At 41.9% G+C, this 15,316-nt stretch overlaps 1 protein-coding gene across 2 annotated transcripts; it reads left to right on the top strand.

Annotated features, from left to right (window-relative positions):
* The first annotated feature begins 602 nt into the window (after positions 1 to 602).
* Positions 603 to 12,786, top strand: E2F8 (E2F transcription factor 8). 2 transcript variants are annotated; one of them, XM_049819991.1, is made up of 13 exons: positions 603 to 840; positions 1,554 to 1,829; positions 2,149 to 2,305; positions 3,499 to 3,804; positions 4,471 to 4,632; positions 6,093 to 6,230; positions 6,555 to 6,764; positions 7,652 to 7,736; positions 8,025 to 8,541; positions 9,786 to 10,004; positions 10,889 to 11,018; positions 11,134 to 11,450; positions 12,172 to 12,786. In XM_049819991.1, the coding sequence occupies exons 1-13, from the start codon at positions 802 to 804 to the stop codon at positions 12,343 to 12,345; spliced, it is 2,730 nt and encodes a 909-aa protein (XP_049675948.1). In that variant the 5' UTR covers positions 603 to 801; the 3' UTR covers positions 12,346 to 12,786. The 2 variants fall into 2 exon arrangements, with proteins under 2 accessions (XP_049675948.1, XP_049675950.1); XM_049819993.1 differs by lacking the exons at positions 4,471 to 4,632; positions 6,093 to 6,230; positions 6,555 to 6,764.
* The last annotated feature ends 2,530 nt before the right edge of the window (positions 12,787 to 15,316 follow it).

The raw sequence follows: 15,316 nt of genomic DNA on the forward strand, positions 1-15,316 counted from the left end.
GCCCCTCGCCCGGGCTCACCCCTTTCCCGCCCGCTCCCGCTCGCGCGGGCGGCAGTTGGGAGGGAGGGAAGGGGGGGGGGGGCGGGGAGAGGGAGGCGGCGCGCGCCCCGGTTCCCGCGCCGCGAACCCGCCAAACCCCGCGCCCGGCTCGAGACCCGACTTCCCCCGTCCGGCGGCGGCGGCGGCGGCGGGAGGAGGAGGAGGAGGGAGGGAAGAGCCGGGGACCGTCGCGCTCTCATTGGCCGCGCGGGGCGGAGGGCAGCGAGGTGATTGGCTGGGCCGTACCACCCTCCCCTCGGCGGCTCAGCGGGTTGAATTCAAATCGGCGGCGGGACGGGACCGGGACCGGGCGGTCGCGGGCAGCAGCCCCACCACCACTGCCGGTGGGTTGACGGGGTCTTGGGCGGCGGAGCCGCGGAGCGGAGCAGCTCGTTAGCGCTCGCCGCTGGCGCCAAATGTTTAAACCGGATCCCGGAAGGGCCCCGCCCGGTAGCGGCGGCCGCCCAATCGGCGGGGCTGCGGCGGGCAGCGACCGGTGGGGCGGGGCCGTTGGGCGGGCGGGCGCGCGCGGGCCGGGCCCAGAGGCGGGAGGGCGGCGGGAACCGGCCTCGCTCCGCTCCGGTCCCCTCAGGGCTGTGGGGGGGGGGGGGTCCCCGCCGCCGCCGCCGCCGCCGCCTTCCCTCGGTTAACCGCTTTCCCTCCTCCCCGCCCCGCAGAACCGGCGAGACCCCTGCGATGCGGAGCAGCGCGGCCCCGGGACCGGCGGGTGTCACCTCCTGAGGCTGCGCGGTCGGCGGGAGAATGCAGAAGGCGGGGGGGGAGATGGGCACCGGCGACAAGGTAACGGGGCTCGGTTCCTCCGGGGGCGAAACGAACAAGCGGGCAACCCCCTCCCTCAACCCCCCCCCCCCCCACACACACACACACACCGGGGGGCCGCTGTCCCGGGGGGGACACGGGGACCGGGAGCGGTGTCAGCCCCCCGGGGGGACACACACACACACACACACGACCCGTTCCCAGCCGTTTGCGGCACCCCCGGGTGGGCGATCGCGTTAGTCGGAACGGAGCGGAGCGGGGCGGGGGGGGGGGGGGGGGGAAACGTCGGCTGACCGTCATCGGGGGCGTTTTACCGTCGCTTCCATTTCTGTCCTTCACAAAAATACCGAAACCTTCACCTGGAGACCCTTCTGCACCGGCCTGGTGACGAGCGGTAACTTCTTCCCGGCTCCCCGGTTGCTTTTTTTCCTTAATAAAAAGGTGTCTCAGTCGTTCTTTACAGCTTTCTGCTACGGATTAACGTCCACCCTGTCTTTTCCCTAGGGGGAAAGGAAAGGAAAATTACCCCGAGAAGACCACGGGCCTTAACCCAAAGGCACCGTCAAAGAAACGGTTTCAGGGAGCGGGTTCGCTGGTTCAGGGCTAAAACCGCAAGCTTTGACTTCGAGCGACCCAAAAAAACGCAGCAGATCTCTATCCCGCTTTGCCTGTTACCAACAGACGGATCGCTTCTGGTTTTTAACATCACGGTGTTTCTTTTTCTTGGTGCGTAGGAAAATCATTCTTCCGAGCCTCACAGAAGCGTGTTGAAAACCCCTCTGAAACAAGCAGCTACCTCACGTTCCGTATTGACAGAGATACAGCCTGACTGTCAGCCGCTAACCACACCCCCAAAACCTAAAGAAATCCTTCCAGCAGATCCATGGACGCCTACTTCGAACCTGAAAATGCTGATTAGCGCAGCTAGTCCTGAGATCAGGAGCAGAGAACAGAGAAGGGAACTGTCAAACAACTCAAGGGAGGTCCTACAGGCGAAACACTGTTTGCAGGTATGTTGTAAAGGTGTCGTCTTTATTTACTTTTTTTTTTTTTTTAAAGTTACCTGAAGGCTGTTTATTCAGTATAAAAAGTTATACATTAACGTACTGCAACTTTTTTAAAGTTTTGGTTTTGGAGTGTTTACCAAATGTAAGTAAGGATATTGTCTAGTTACATGCAACAGGTAATGTTTTGCTGGTTTTATTCCACAGCTGTTGGGGACAAAGGGAGAACACTGGGCCTTTGACAGTGCTCACAGTGAAGCTGTTAAATACCTGTGTTTACCTATTGTCAAAAATTTCAAATTCTCTTTTTCTTATTCCCCTGTAGGAGCACTTATCGGGAGATGAATACGAAAAATCTCAACCAAGTCGCAAAGAGAAAAGTCTAGGACTACTGTGTCATAAATTCTTAGCTCGATATCCTGATTACCCCAGCACTGCAGAGAATAATTACATTTGCCTTGATGAAGTAGCTGAAGAGCTTAGTAAGTTGGTGTATAGGCTGTTACATAGTTCTTCATTCAAATGTGCCAATAACCTACCATTTGCGTTAGTACGTTTTTGCCCTGTAGAATTTTGAATGCTTGCGGTGTACTCTAAAACTTATTTAAACCCGGCTTTAAACTCTTCATTCTTAGAGCAATTCTTTTAAAAAGCTAAAGTGTCTTCAGTGAACTGAATTGAGAAGCTCTGAATTTTGTTTAATATTAAACATCTAAATTATTGCCGACACCACAAATAACAAGCTGCAAGTTTTTGGATCTAGAGATGATGGCTAAGATTAGGGGTTGGATTTTTGTGGCAGGAACTAGACTGTCTCAAGCTGAACCCACAACTTCCTGTCCAATCAAGACATCAAACCAAGAAACTACTTTCTACTCTCTATGATAACTTAACTTTCTCATTTTATATCACTATTTTTGTATCACACCAATGATCTACCGAGAGTCTAAGTTGCTAACATTAAGCTGAAGCTTTTTTTTATCAAAGAGCTATGAAATTGCAGTATTCTACAGATTAAAACACTGATAATCGTTATAAATCATACTGCTATAAAATTTTTTGGTGTTACATCTTCAGAATATGTTGAGGGACACAGAAGAGCGGTGAACTGCAAATTAAACAAAATCCATTCTATTTATACTTGGTACAAAATAACATCTCTTTTAGAAAATGCCTAGTCAAAACCAAGACTTTAACAGGCAAAAGAGAAAAGGACAGTGTGTTAATAACGTATAAAAACAAGTTACAAGACAGTTGTCTGCCATGAGTTTCCAAGGTTATTTAGTGAGATGATCTAAAATCGATGCAATGAATAATTAAAAATGCTTTGGGGTTTTTTTAAAGCTGTATCGAAACCCATCTAATGGCTCTTTTGGCAACAGTAAGTTTTATTTCTTGAGGAATGCTGTAAACCAAGTATGACAGTGGAAAAGCAAGTCCTTCCATATCTAAAGCAAGAACTGTCTTCCCTTCCTTGCCAGCAAGATCTATGAGGGCTATTTTCAGAAACCTTTGTAACGAGCAATTGGCGAAAATGGCTTAGAAGTGTATTAAGAGGAGGGGGAAGCACAGGAAACTGATCCCTTCTGTGTGCAAACCATGTTTTAGGTAAATGTCTGACAAAACATATTTTACGCAGTAGAGATACCATGTTCGTCTGTCTTTATTTTTTCAGATGTTGAACGTAGACGCATATACGACATTGTGAACGTCCTAGAGAGCCTACACATGGTGAGCCGCCTTGCCAAAAACAGATACGCTTGGCACGGGCGACATAATCTCTCCAAAACCCTGCAGGCTTTGAAAAAAGTCGGAGAAGAGAACAAATATACACAACAAATTCAGATGATCAAGAAAAGAGAGTACGAGCATGAATTTGATCTCGATGGTGAAAGCAATGAAGAAATGGCAAGATCTTTTGGCTCAAATGAGCATTCAGAAATGTCTTTTGTTGAGCTCCCAGGAATGGAATTTCGTGCTGGTAATAATTCTCTATAATGCCAAGAATAATACGTGCTTTAATGATAAGTATCTATGAACTTGAAAAAAGCATTTATTGGACTTTTTTTTCTGAAATGCGACTGCCTGAAAGGCACCACAACTGTTTGTGGTGAGAAAAAGTCCTCTACGCTCTTTCAGTTCTCTTATTCATTCAATTCTTACACAAGTATTTTGTTTTTACAGTGCAATAACAAGGGGGCATCGGCTGAAACTATCAAACGTATCTGACATACAGTCCAACTGCAAGATCTGTTACCATTGAATGTTATAGAAGCCAAAAGTATAAATTACTCAATTTATTTTTTAATTTAGGTTTGATTCATGGAAGAAATGTTAATTAACGATTGTTGCATACCTTGCATAACCTGCAGTTAAGCATCTTTAAGACTACAGGTTGTCAGACAGTAGGAAATGTATACAGGTGGAAACATCGCATTCTCTTCTTTGTAGTTAGCCTTGGTATTCCCCTTATTGTCTGATTCTTGCCATGTACAAACATAACTCTGGAGTCCAGATCGGCCCTGCCTAGCTGCTGTGTTGTTTGTTCTTATAATAATTGTTACTGATTAATTTCTTCAGTGTTTTAAAAGCGTCTGTAGCTGATGTGTCACTTAATACTTTAATCCTTTCTCCTGGTCTGCTGCAGCATCAGTAAATAGCAGGAAGGACAAGTCTTTACGAGTGATGAGTCAGAAATTTGTGATGCTGTTTCTTGTATCGACTCCTCAAATAGTAAGCCTTGAAGTTGCTGCTAAAATCTTGATTGGAGAAGACCAGTTGGAAGACTTAGATAAAAGCAAGTTTAAAAGTAAGTACAATATCAAGTGTAAGCTAAATGAACTATTCCAGTGCTAGTTTATACAGTGTAAAATACCACCATCTTTTTCCTGCCATAAATACATTTGAGCCTCCAAAAGCTCATTAAACACCTTGCAGAGTTTTTTAACAGAGACCCACTTGTGCATAGTCATTGATACATAATGAGCATGTAAGAGAAAAAGTCCATTAAATCCGTCACAAGACTGTTCATTGGTAACAATTTCCCTTTCTCTTTCCTCAAGCAGTCTGTCAAAGATTGCAGCATCATTTCATCAAAGATGCCCCAGAATCATGCAAATCTGTGCTCTGGTCATGTAACTTACTTGTTGGAAATCTAAATAAGTTCTGTAAAAGTCCTGTTAATAACTTACACGTGAGAGGAAGTGAAACCCAATGCTGTAACTGTCAATTATTTCTTCATTCTTTTACCCTGTTTTCAGTTCCTTGCACACTTCCTCATCTCCCTCTCCAGTCAAGTGAAAAGGTACTTCTAGGTCTAGGCCTATGTGTCTATAATAATCAAAAATGTGCCTGCTCTTGAGGGGCCAAGAATTAATTGTGGGTTTCATTGAAAAATTAACACCCGTCCTTGATTCTCGGGCAGACTCCATTGCTTCTTTTTAAGGAACTGTATCTATGCAAAAAGAAAACTGATTCTTGCTGGTTTTAGTTCATAATTGCCTTTCCACTGCTTCATGGCAACATAGAGAGAGTGGGTGGGTAGTCATTAGGTTTGGGGGTTTTTTTATTCATTTTCATTCTTTCTTTTTCCTCTGTAATGTCTGTCTCGCAATAAAAGCATTTTCAGGGCATTCCATCCATGTGTCTGTATTTCAGGTATCACATGTTTTACCCTGTTCTTGGTTAAGAAGCACAGTCCCAAGTTCCATGACTTACTAGACTTTAAATTTTCAGCAGCAGAAGCATTGGCCTAACCACATTCACTTTGCAGTCCAGAAGTCACCGGTAATTTGACTGCTGCCTAAAACTTTTCCCTAATAGTTCAACCTGAAAACAGTTAAGAATACGCAGGATGATTATCCTGTTGGATTTTAGCGTGCCTCTTCCCCCTAGTTCCCTTGTTCACCATTGCATGCATGTACCTGCCTTTTATAAGCTACTTATTTTCACTCCAGAATTCGTATAGGTTTGGGCATTGCACAGAACCCAACTTGGTTTGAAAATTGTTTCTCTATATTTAGCATAATATACTTACTTAGCAGTATTTTCTTTTCTAGATCTGTATCTATGTCATTCTATTTTACATATGAACTTTATATTGTGATGTGTTATTTCATAGTATAAATATCTGTTCCACAAAATTGTTCTAACAAAAAAATTATACAGGTTTTTCCTTTTAGCTGCTAAAAAGGCGTTACAGCATTTTTAATCTGCTGTTACGTTGTCAGTCAGAATTGCTATACTTTACATTTGTTTATTTTATTTCAGCCAAAATTAGGAGACTTTATGACATAGCAAATGTTCTCAGTAGCCTTGAGCTTATCAAGAAAGTTCATGTTACGGAGGAGAGAGGTAGAAAACCAGCATTCAAATGGACAGGACCTGACGTCTTGTCAAGTGTTCAGGGTAGGTGTGTGTGTGTCATTTCCTTTTGTTCTGCTGATGATTTTGATTGATTGTTTCCTCTGCTAGATTTTTTTCTTTTGACCAAAAGACAGTAAACTAAGCAGAAAACCTTTACTAGTCACATCACTGTCCTTAGTCCTTGACAGCATAGCACACCAGTGTGTATGTCCACATAGTGGGTGTACTCATGCTGAGACTCTTGCATTTCCATTTTTGCTGCTGCTAGTACTTCGATGATTATAAGCCAGGCTCAAATAACTGCTTTTAATTACTGAATCTGCACATGATATGTATTTACTCTTTTGGGTTTTTTCTGCTTTTTAGATACAAAACTTGAAACAACTTCTACAAGCTGTCCCCCACCTATTTTGGAATCCATCCCTTCCAAAGAGCAGTGTTCAAAAAACCTTTTTCCTTCAAGAGGAAAGCAAAACTTCACTCGGCATCCTTCTCTAATAAAGTTAGTTAAAACTATAGAAAACGACAGAAGAAAGATCCAATCTGCTCCAACCAGTCCAGTTAAAATGAGTGCAAGTAAGCAGCTGAAAAATACATTTCTCTATATTTTTCTAAGTATGTTTTTAACTCAGCTGTAGCCTTACATTAAATATTCAGGCTTGCCGTCTCTTCATAGGAGATGCGGGTGGCTAGATATGCCTTCTTAAGATGTGTTTGTTGTAAGAAATGTCAAAAATAGACAAGATGGAGAAAATATATGTTGCCTGTAAATCTGAGGCCTTACAAGACCGCTCACTGCGTAAGCTCTGCAATTACTAGAAGCTCTTTCCAGTTTGGTGGACCAAATCCAGTCACAGCTTGTGCAGTTGCAAGAAAATAAATATATTGATTGAGATCTGGACCAAATTTGGCACACTGTAGGGAACTCTAGCCTCCTCTTTCACACCAAATACCCAAGGAGTGGCATATTACTGCTTGAGGTTCAAGAAGAATATTATATTGCTTTTTACATATCACTATCTTGACTTTGTGCGATGTCTTACTGGCTACAAACTTGTTTGTGTAGTATAGCTGATTCTCTGGATATCGTATCTTTCTCTGTGAACTGCCCTAACCCTGGTTTGTTGTGGCAACTGCTTTAGATTTCACTACCTAAGCAGTTCTGCATCCTGTAAAATTGCCAGACAATTACCTATCAATGTTGATGTTCTTGTTAGGTAGCCTCTTTGGAGGGGGAAAAAAAAAAAAGAAGAAAGGAGCTGAGGCTTTAAAGGTTTTTTGATGGAAGCTACCCTCCAATTGATCAAATCAAGTCTGGGCTGCAGTTTGAGGATAACGTGGAGTCTTAGTGTCTTCTCATTAAATGTGTATGCCACATAAAATAACGCAGTCTCCTCAAGACAAAATTTAACTCCTGTGTTTGACGTACTAACAGTTTTGTTTTGTTTTCCTCCTCCAACCAGGTACTGATCAAAATTTATCAGCTCTCCCAAGTAAAATGGCTCAGGTTCCAGCAATTGCTAAACATCAGCTGGAAGGACAATCAAAGTAAGTTTGCACAAGTGTTAAGGTGAAAAGCTTTATTTTGTCACTAGCCATTAAGTTAAAGCTATGCTCAGTTTGAGTTGGGCAATAGTCTGCAAAGAACGGTAACCCCTGATACTGCAGGCTGGTTTTTTCACTTATTTTCTGACCAGTGGATTGAGAAGTACAAGCTTACGTTAAGTCTTTGTATTGCAGAAAATAATTTGTTGGGGCATTCGTTTCCGCACAAAGGCATTAAAATGTGTTTGGGTTTTTGTTTTTGTTTGGTTTGCATATATCTTTTTTTATAAGGAAAGCAAAAGAGTTGAAATTGTCAAGATCTGCTTTGGAATCTAATCAGTCGTCGCCTGAGGTAGTCCCCAAGCCCGAACCTCCTCGTGTCGCAGCACCCTCCCAGCAGCCAGCTCTTGCACAGCCACCGGCTGTCTGTCCTCCAAGCCACAGTTCAGTCTCACCAGTAATACTACCTCATACTCCTGCTGGTGTTTCGTATGCAATATATCTGCATCCTTCCCAAGCCCACACTGTGACAACATACAGCCCAAGTTTCATGTTGCAGCCTCTACCATGTGCTAATGTAACTGGAATTAAGAGTATTAATTCAAAAGTATTAAATAAAACAGCCACTGAGGAAGGGGACAATCAGGTGACTACAGATGATCCAACAAAATCCTTGGCAGCTAAAGAAGGACCGCCTATAAAATCAGAAACTTCATCACAGAGGTGCCTTAAAAGATCACAAGCATTACAAGAGAATAATTTGATTAAAAAGTGCAGAAGTGATGAGGAAAGCCTTGATACTTCTTTGGTAAGTTAAGTTATTTTTAAAATGCCATTTTATAGCTTAGAGATGTTGCTACCTACTCGTTTTCAAAGTGGTTTAGGAGCCTACCAGATATCGTCAAATTTGTAAATTAATTGTAAGGAAGCCTGCCAGGGGAGTAATCTTGTAAACACTTAAGCCTTTAGCTTACTCTAAGAGCATTTGTACTGCAGACTTGCAGAACCTTTGCTGTATGAAACAGTATCCATGTTGGTGTTTGGAAGACCAGATCTTGTGTTCTTCTTCATACCCACCCTTCTGGAGGGTAAGAAACCAGTTAAAAGACAAAATTGAAGTTGTCTGCCATTCCTTGCTAAACAAGTGTGCTTAGGTGTTTTAAATAACATTACACTTGAAGGGATAACGTTCATTCGTTGTGCTTGCTAATGGGGGGGGGGGGGGGCTGGTTTTTTGTTTTGTTTTTTTATATATATCAAATATCACATAATCTTGCTGATATTTGCAAAGCATCAGGCAGGATATACAGTATACAATATAACGGATATCCTTGAAAAACCAACCTAGGATCAAGGCTGTATTTTTCTCCTTGTTCCCCTCCCTTCCCCCTCCCAGAAGATGTGTCAGAGTGTACAGATGGGAGTTATTTTGACTAATAAAACATTATGTCAATATTTACCTATTTATACAATGATTCTGGAGTAGTTCAGGTTGCTCATCTTCACACAATGGCTGGCATTCATTCTTGGTTTTAGAGGTGTTAGGAGGGAAAGTGGACACATAGAAGTTGCTGGACAGGGAATGTCCCAAAATCCAATTTCTATCCAATGTTGTACATTGTTAACGTTGGATCATTGTAGGTGTAATAATACAGCACACGAAGAGAGTAAGAGGTTCAGATACACTTGATGCGTATGGAGAAACTGGGTCTGGATTGATTTCTGCTCCTCAGTTGCTGAACGTTTTAGTGTCTCTGTGAATTACTAGGCTGCTTTAAATTGTGCTTGCCAAAACGGTCATGAGATGTTATCGGTGTCTTGTGACAATGTGTGGCGTCAAACATCCACTAGCTGTGAAGGAGCAAGAGGGGATAACGTGGAGCTGGTTGTCTTAGTACCTAGGAATTTTTATAGCACAAACTTGAGAATCAGGAGAAAGGAGAAAGCTTGCTTTCCCAATTTTTAAAATGTATAAATATCTTTGTAGATCTGCAATTGAGAATATGAAGTCTTACAATGCCTGCCTTTGTTTTCGTATGTACTTTTTTAAAGGGAGGATCCATGAAAAATGAAAGACCACCTTCCAGTAGCTCACAAATGAATCGCGAAACGGACAATTTCCAGGAAGAGAGACAGAACAAAACTGAAACATTAGATGAAAACATGGCAAGTTGCTATGACCAACATAAAAGAGACCATGTCCCAGAAGATGAGGACAAAATCAAAACTAAACAAGACATACCTGTAGCATTTGCCATTCCTGCTCACGAGGTAAGCTTTGTCAGACACCACAGCATGTGTTGCCCTTACCTGGGAAAACACCACGGTGGAGTCTTTGCAAAAGAAACAAAACTATAATGAACTACACATATATATAGATTGTCTTTGGTTGGATTATTTTTAGTATGCTTTTAAAACCTTATTTTGTAGGAATGTAGGACTTCTCTTTCTGCTTTAAGCACACAAATAAGAGGACATGAAGTGACTTTCAGGCTTCGATTGGGATGAAGATCACAACTAGGACTAAGTAGATGAAGGCAACGCTGAGATCCCATACCTCCCCAGTCCTTTGTGCATATTTAGTCTCAGATACTTTGATTTACAACAGAATAACACAAAACTCTTCATCAGTAAAATCTGGTATTACTGCAGTTAAGACTTACTACTGTAGAGAACCTGAATAAAAAACAGTTCTGTTGACAAAAACAGAACTTGTAAATGCAAAAGGATTTCCTTCCAATATTTGTCTTATGAAAACACAATCCAAGAATGAGGCGACATGATGATTACTGGGTCCGGATGTTTCTTCTGGGCGGGAAAAGAAAAGTATTCAGTATCACGATTTCTCTGTTGTCTAGTCTAACTGCACTGTGTTAATCTCAGGTGGATTTCCAGTTCCTCACTGACGATATCTGCTGGAAATGGAGCCAGCTGACTTCCGCACATTAGGGCAGTCTTACTTTAAAGAGCATGTCCTTGAGTCCGTTGGGTCCGATTCTAGACAGAAGGTGGTACAGACATGGAATATAGGATCTTAGGGATACAGAGGATAAGGAATAAGAACAAGGCAAGGGGGATGGGACTTTGGAGAAAAACTTCATTTTTTGTTTATTATGTGTTTGGGGAAAAGGTGTATTGTCTTTTTTCTTTTTCAGAGTTTCTTTCCATCTGGTTATCTTATTCCTCTTACTCAGTGCACCCATGGCAACAAAGCAGGCTTTTCTAATAAAGAGAAAGCTGGGATGTGTTCATTACAGCACACTACCTACAGCTCACCCATTGCTGGTGAGTGTTAAATAAAATAGACATACAGTTGTTCCTGCTGAGCTAATGAAATCACAACGCAATGGCTTGAGTCTCAATTTTTAATCCCCTTCATCAGTTGATTTGTCTGTTGCAGGTGTCATTCCAGTGACAGCATCTGAACTGAAAGCAGTTAACATTCCTGCTTTTCAAATAACACCCTTGAATATAATGCTGTCACCAACTTCTATAGCCGCTGCACCTGTACTGAGCAACTCCTGTCTCAATTCAAGCAATACCAGTTCTGCCCAAAACCCAAGTTCTTCAGTTCTGAACTTTACGCTGCAACACATAGGACTAATACCTGCTGGTGTGCAAGTTCCTGCAAATCCTGTTCTTCAGCACATGCCAGTCTCTTTACAACCAGAAAACGTTAGCTATAGCTCAGAAAACATGAACTTGCAAGAAGAGAAGGTAAGTAAAAATATATTGCAACTTTTTGACCGTGATGGGTTGAGTGAGAAGTATAGCACAGTAATTTCTTTACAATTTTTAAAGAAAGATATTTTTTTTTTTTTATCTTTATAAATCAGCACTGCCCACAAAGAGCTGGCAGCGAAAGCTAGCATAAGTACAATATAATTGAGAGGTTAGAAAGGAAGAACAATTATCTTATCTGTTGTGGAAGTGGAGCCAGCTGGAAGATGACAAGAGACAACTGGTTTAGAGGGAGGATTTTGCACAGATCTGAGATGACTTTTATTAACAATTTATCCGTCTGTTACTTTATCTTTCCTTCTTGTTACTCTCCTAATCTAAAAATTCTTGCATTTAACGTTAGCTTTTTTTTAATAGGATGAGATTGTAGAGGATTTTTAAAGAGTATTTTTTCCCCACAGGAAGTTTCTCTGTATATTTTGTGTAAGACTGTACTGCCTAAGATCAGTTTGTGTTAAAAAAGGAGATAGGAGGGTATTAAAGAAACAAGATTTTTGTTTCATTAATTTTTTATACATATATATTTATAGCTATATCAAGGAATACAGGTGTATTCTTCTCAGTAAAGAGTTGTTAAGTTTTTAAATTTCAGGAGAAAACAGTATTTTGCTAACATCCTGTAGAAATCTAAAACTAGAATTCACTTTGGGTTTTTTTCTTCCCCTTAAATGAAAGTAACTTTCTCTCTTCTCTTTAGCCTTCTGTTCCAAAGGAACTCCAAGAGCCCCAGACAGTTACAGAAAACTTTTTCCGCACACCAGGAGGGCCTAACACAGTATCTTCGCTATCTGCAAATTCAGATGGTACCGACAGAATCTCTCAAGGAACTCTGTATATTCCTCAACGCAAACTTGAAGTGTCAGAAGACTAATTTAGGGATATTGAATTGCTGAATGTGTTAGCAGGCGTAATTACTGGTAACACACTGCACACATCTTGGATTGTATGATGGACAATGTGTGTTTTGGACATGTATTGGCAAGACCTCAATACTGGAATAGCCTTAATTAATGCTTTAGAAATAAACCTGGCTCTTAATGAGAAAGTTAACGTCTAATAATATTTTTCCAAAAGGTTTACCTGAAGTATTATAGCAACAAAGTTATGTATCTAGTGTTTTTTTTGTGTTGCTTTTCTGCTATGCAAAGTAAGCTGAAATTATCTTTGTACAGAAAGGTACAGTCTATCAGTCAGTACATATTTTGCACAAAGAAAAGTACTGTGAGTGTGTACATATTTTATGTCTTAACAAAAAGGCCACAGTTAAAATGTCTTGCTCCTATGTTCAATAATGCTCCTTTGTAAAGTTAGTTAAAAAAAAAATAAAACAACAAAAAATGAATTCTTAATCAAGTTTTATATAAGTTAAGAATTATTTATACTGTATTTTTAAATCAATTTGTTCAGATTAAACTTACATCAAACTCACATTTTGACTTTTTTTGTTTGATCAAATTAAATCAGCTGAGTTAAGTAATACATTCTATATTCACTGGCATCTCTTCATTCTTATATTTGTCAGACAGGGGTGTCTGTCTTCTGAAGAAAGGGAAAATGTTATTTCATGAGAAAGGGATTTAAGTAACTCGATCTAACTTCTGAACTCTTATCATTAGCGATTACATCTCCTAATAACAACAATTAGAGGAAAACACAGTTACGAAGTTTGGAATTCAGAGTATCTTTATCACCCTGGAGCATTCTGGAAAGTGCTGCCCAGATATCGCAAAGGAGAAGTTAGACGGTTTGGGCCTCGAACTGAACAGACAGTCTTGGTAAGAGTTGAAGATGAACACTCGTTACCTTGCCTCTCTTCTATTAAGCTCAGAGTTTGAGCCAGGTGCCTGCTATGCTATACGCACTCTATAGGTTCTCTTGACACGGGAGAGGTTTCAAGCCTGAGGGAAGGTTTTTGTAACATTTCACCTAAGGTTTTGTAACCATCTAAACCAGTTTGTGGCAGAAATTACACCTGCAGTTACTGAAGCGCTAGCTGTTGACCGCTGCAAACAGCGTAAGGTCTGGCTTCTAGAAGGAGGGAGCCCCGTGTCTCCTGGGCGTACCTACACCGTACAGAGGCTGTACTGTTAGTTACTGCTTTCTAGCAAAGATCAGCATCACCTTCCAACTGTTGTTTTTCCTCTCTTGCAATTTCATGTCAAACAGGTTAAGTTAAACCAACTGAATTTACATACGTACAGCAGAGTCACTGCTACGCTAAAGAGAGAAAGATGAAGCCTCCTCATACAGCTCACACTCGGATGACAGGGAATAACTAACAAATTAAAGGAAAACACAGTGTATCATCTACCTTCCCAGGTGAAATGTGCCTGGCTGTCCAAATTAGGACAGGAGAAGTGCTAGCAAAGCCCAAAATTCAGGCTTGGGCTGGATAAAAAAACCAGTTAGAACAACTAACCCAGTAAACCCAACTGCCTTGCTCTTTAATAATGCAAAATTTTAATATAAAATACACATGACAGAATATGATCACTACGGAAATACTCCTGCATGAGAGAGAGAGGAGAATAAAAGCTGGAAAATGGAGGAATTCTCACTGCAGCAGTGAGTAATTTATTTTTTTTCCTTCTCCAAAATGGTAATTGATCAATGTTCCTTACACATGCTATCACTTTAATTCTAGAAGTTTAAAGACAAAGACTTACAGAAACTTGCGTTACTCAAAGGAAACAAACTACAAACCTTTCATTCTTGGACACCGCAGTTGACGGATTAAGAAACTACAGTGATTAGGCTTGGAGAAATGGTCTTCTCACAAACGGTGCTCTGTTCTGAAAAGCTGAACATATACTCTGACTTGCTGCCTCGTGTCCCTTGGCTCCTGTCAGAACACAGTTGCTTGTTTTTTCACGCAAGCTTTACAACACCTAGCACTTTAACTCGTTCATTTTGCAGGCTCAGAAGCTACCTCTTCTCTGCTCAAAGTACCCTGTTCCCCAAAAGACTTGCATTTTGCTCCAACTAGCTGAGCTCACTGCTCTTCTCACCTGCGTCACCCACCCTCGAGCGTGACCCGAGTACCTAATGTGCTCTGCTGCCAAGCTCTAGGGAAGTCCCTCTGATCCTCAGGCTCGCTTCGCTTTTGATATGCTGCGTTCCAGTCCTCAAAGCAGTGGTTTTTAATCCCTACCTTTGATTTACAGAAAACGCTACCTTCCCGCTCCACCAGGAATATAAAAATTCATCCATGTGTATGTTCCAGCTGCATATTTCGAGTCTGTTCTTCCAGTCTCGGGTCCCGATAACCACAGCGGACCAGGGATTATACAAAATGCCAACTAACCCACAGGGGTCTGACTGCTCCTTTGAGCTGGAAAGAGCCTCTCAACCAGACTTGCTTCCTTACGGGAGCACACAGTATCCAGGGTAGCACAGGAGTACAGAAATGAAGCAACACCCAATACCAGGAAACTGAAGGTTGTTCCCTGCCTTTTCCCCCCTAAATTCTCTGACAAACCTAAAGGGAAAATACTTACCGACATTTTGGGGTAATCTCTTCACAGATTTCCCTGCAGTTGGTTACTGTACAAATCCACCCAAGTCCATGATCTACATGACGCGAGCGAGGATCAGTGAAGACGATTCAGTTCCCTCAAATGGCAAGGGTCCTAACTTAGAAATCACCGAGGCTGCAAACGCAAAGCAGTTACTTAACACTTTCGCTGTACTCCAACAGCAAGCTCAGTCCTGCCCCAACCCCTCCTCGCTGCCATCTTACAAGAAACATTCGTACCGTGTACACTGCTCCGTCACCTCTGCATTTAGCCTTATCTGACATAGGCAGAAGAGTTCCCTTAACTATCCAGGGAGAATGACCAAGG

This window comes from Accipiter gentilis, chromosome 17 (assembly GCF_929443795.1).
Source record: "Accipiter gentilis chromosome 17, bAccGen1.1, whole genome shotgun sequence".
NCBI lineage: Eukaryota > Metazoa > Chordata > Aves > Accipitriformes > Accipitridae > Astur > Astur gentilis.

Coding starts and splice junctions, on each gene's coding strand:
- E2F8 (XM_049819991.1), top strand. CDS start 802: ATGCAGAAGGCGGGGGGGGAGATGGGCACCGGCGACAAG. Junction 6,765..7,651: donor TCCAGTTAAAATGAGTGCAA/GTAAGCAGCTGA, acceptor TCCTCCAACCAG/GTACTGATCAAAATTTATCA. Junction 11,451..12,171: donor TGAACTTGCAAGAAGAGAAG/GTAAGTAAAAAT, acceptor TCTTCTCTTTAG/CCTTCTGTTCCAAAGGAACT.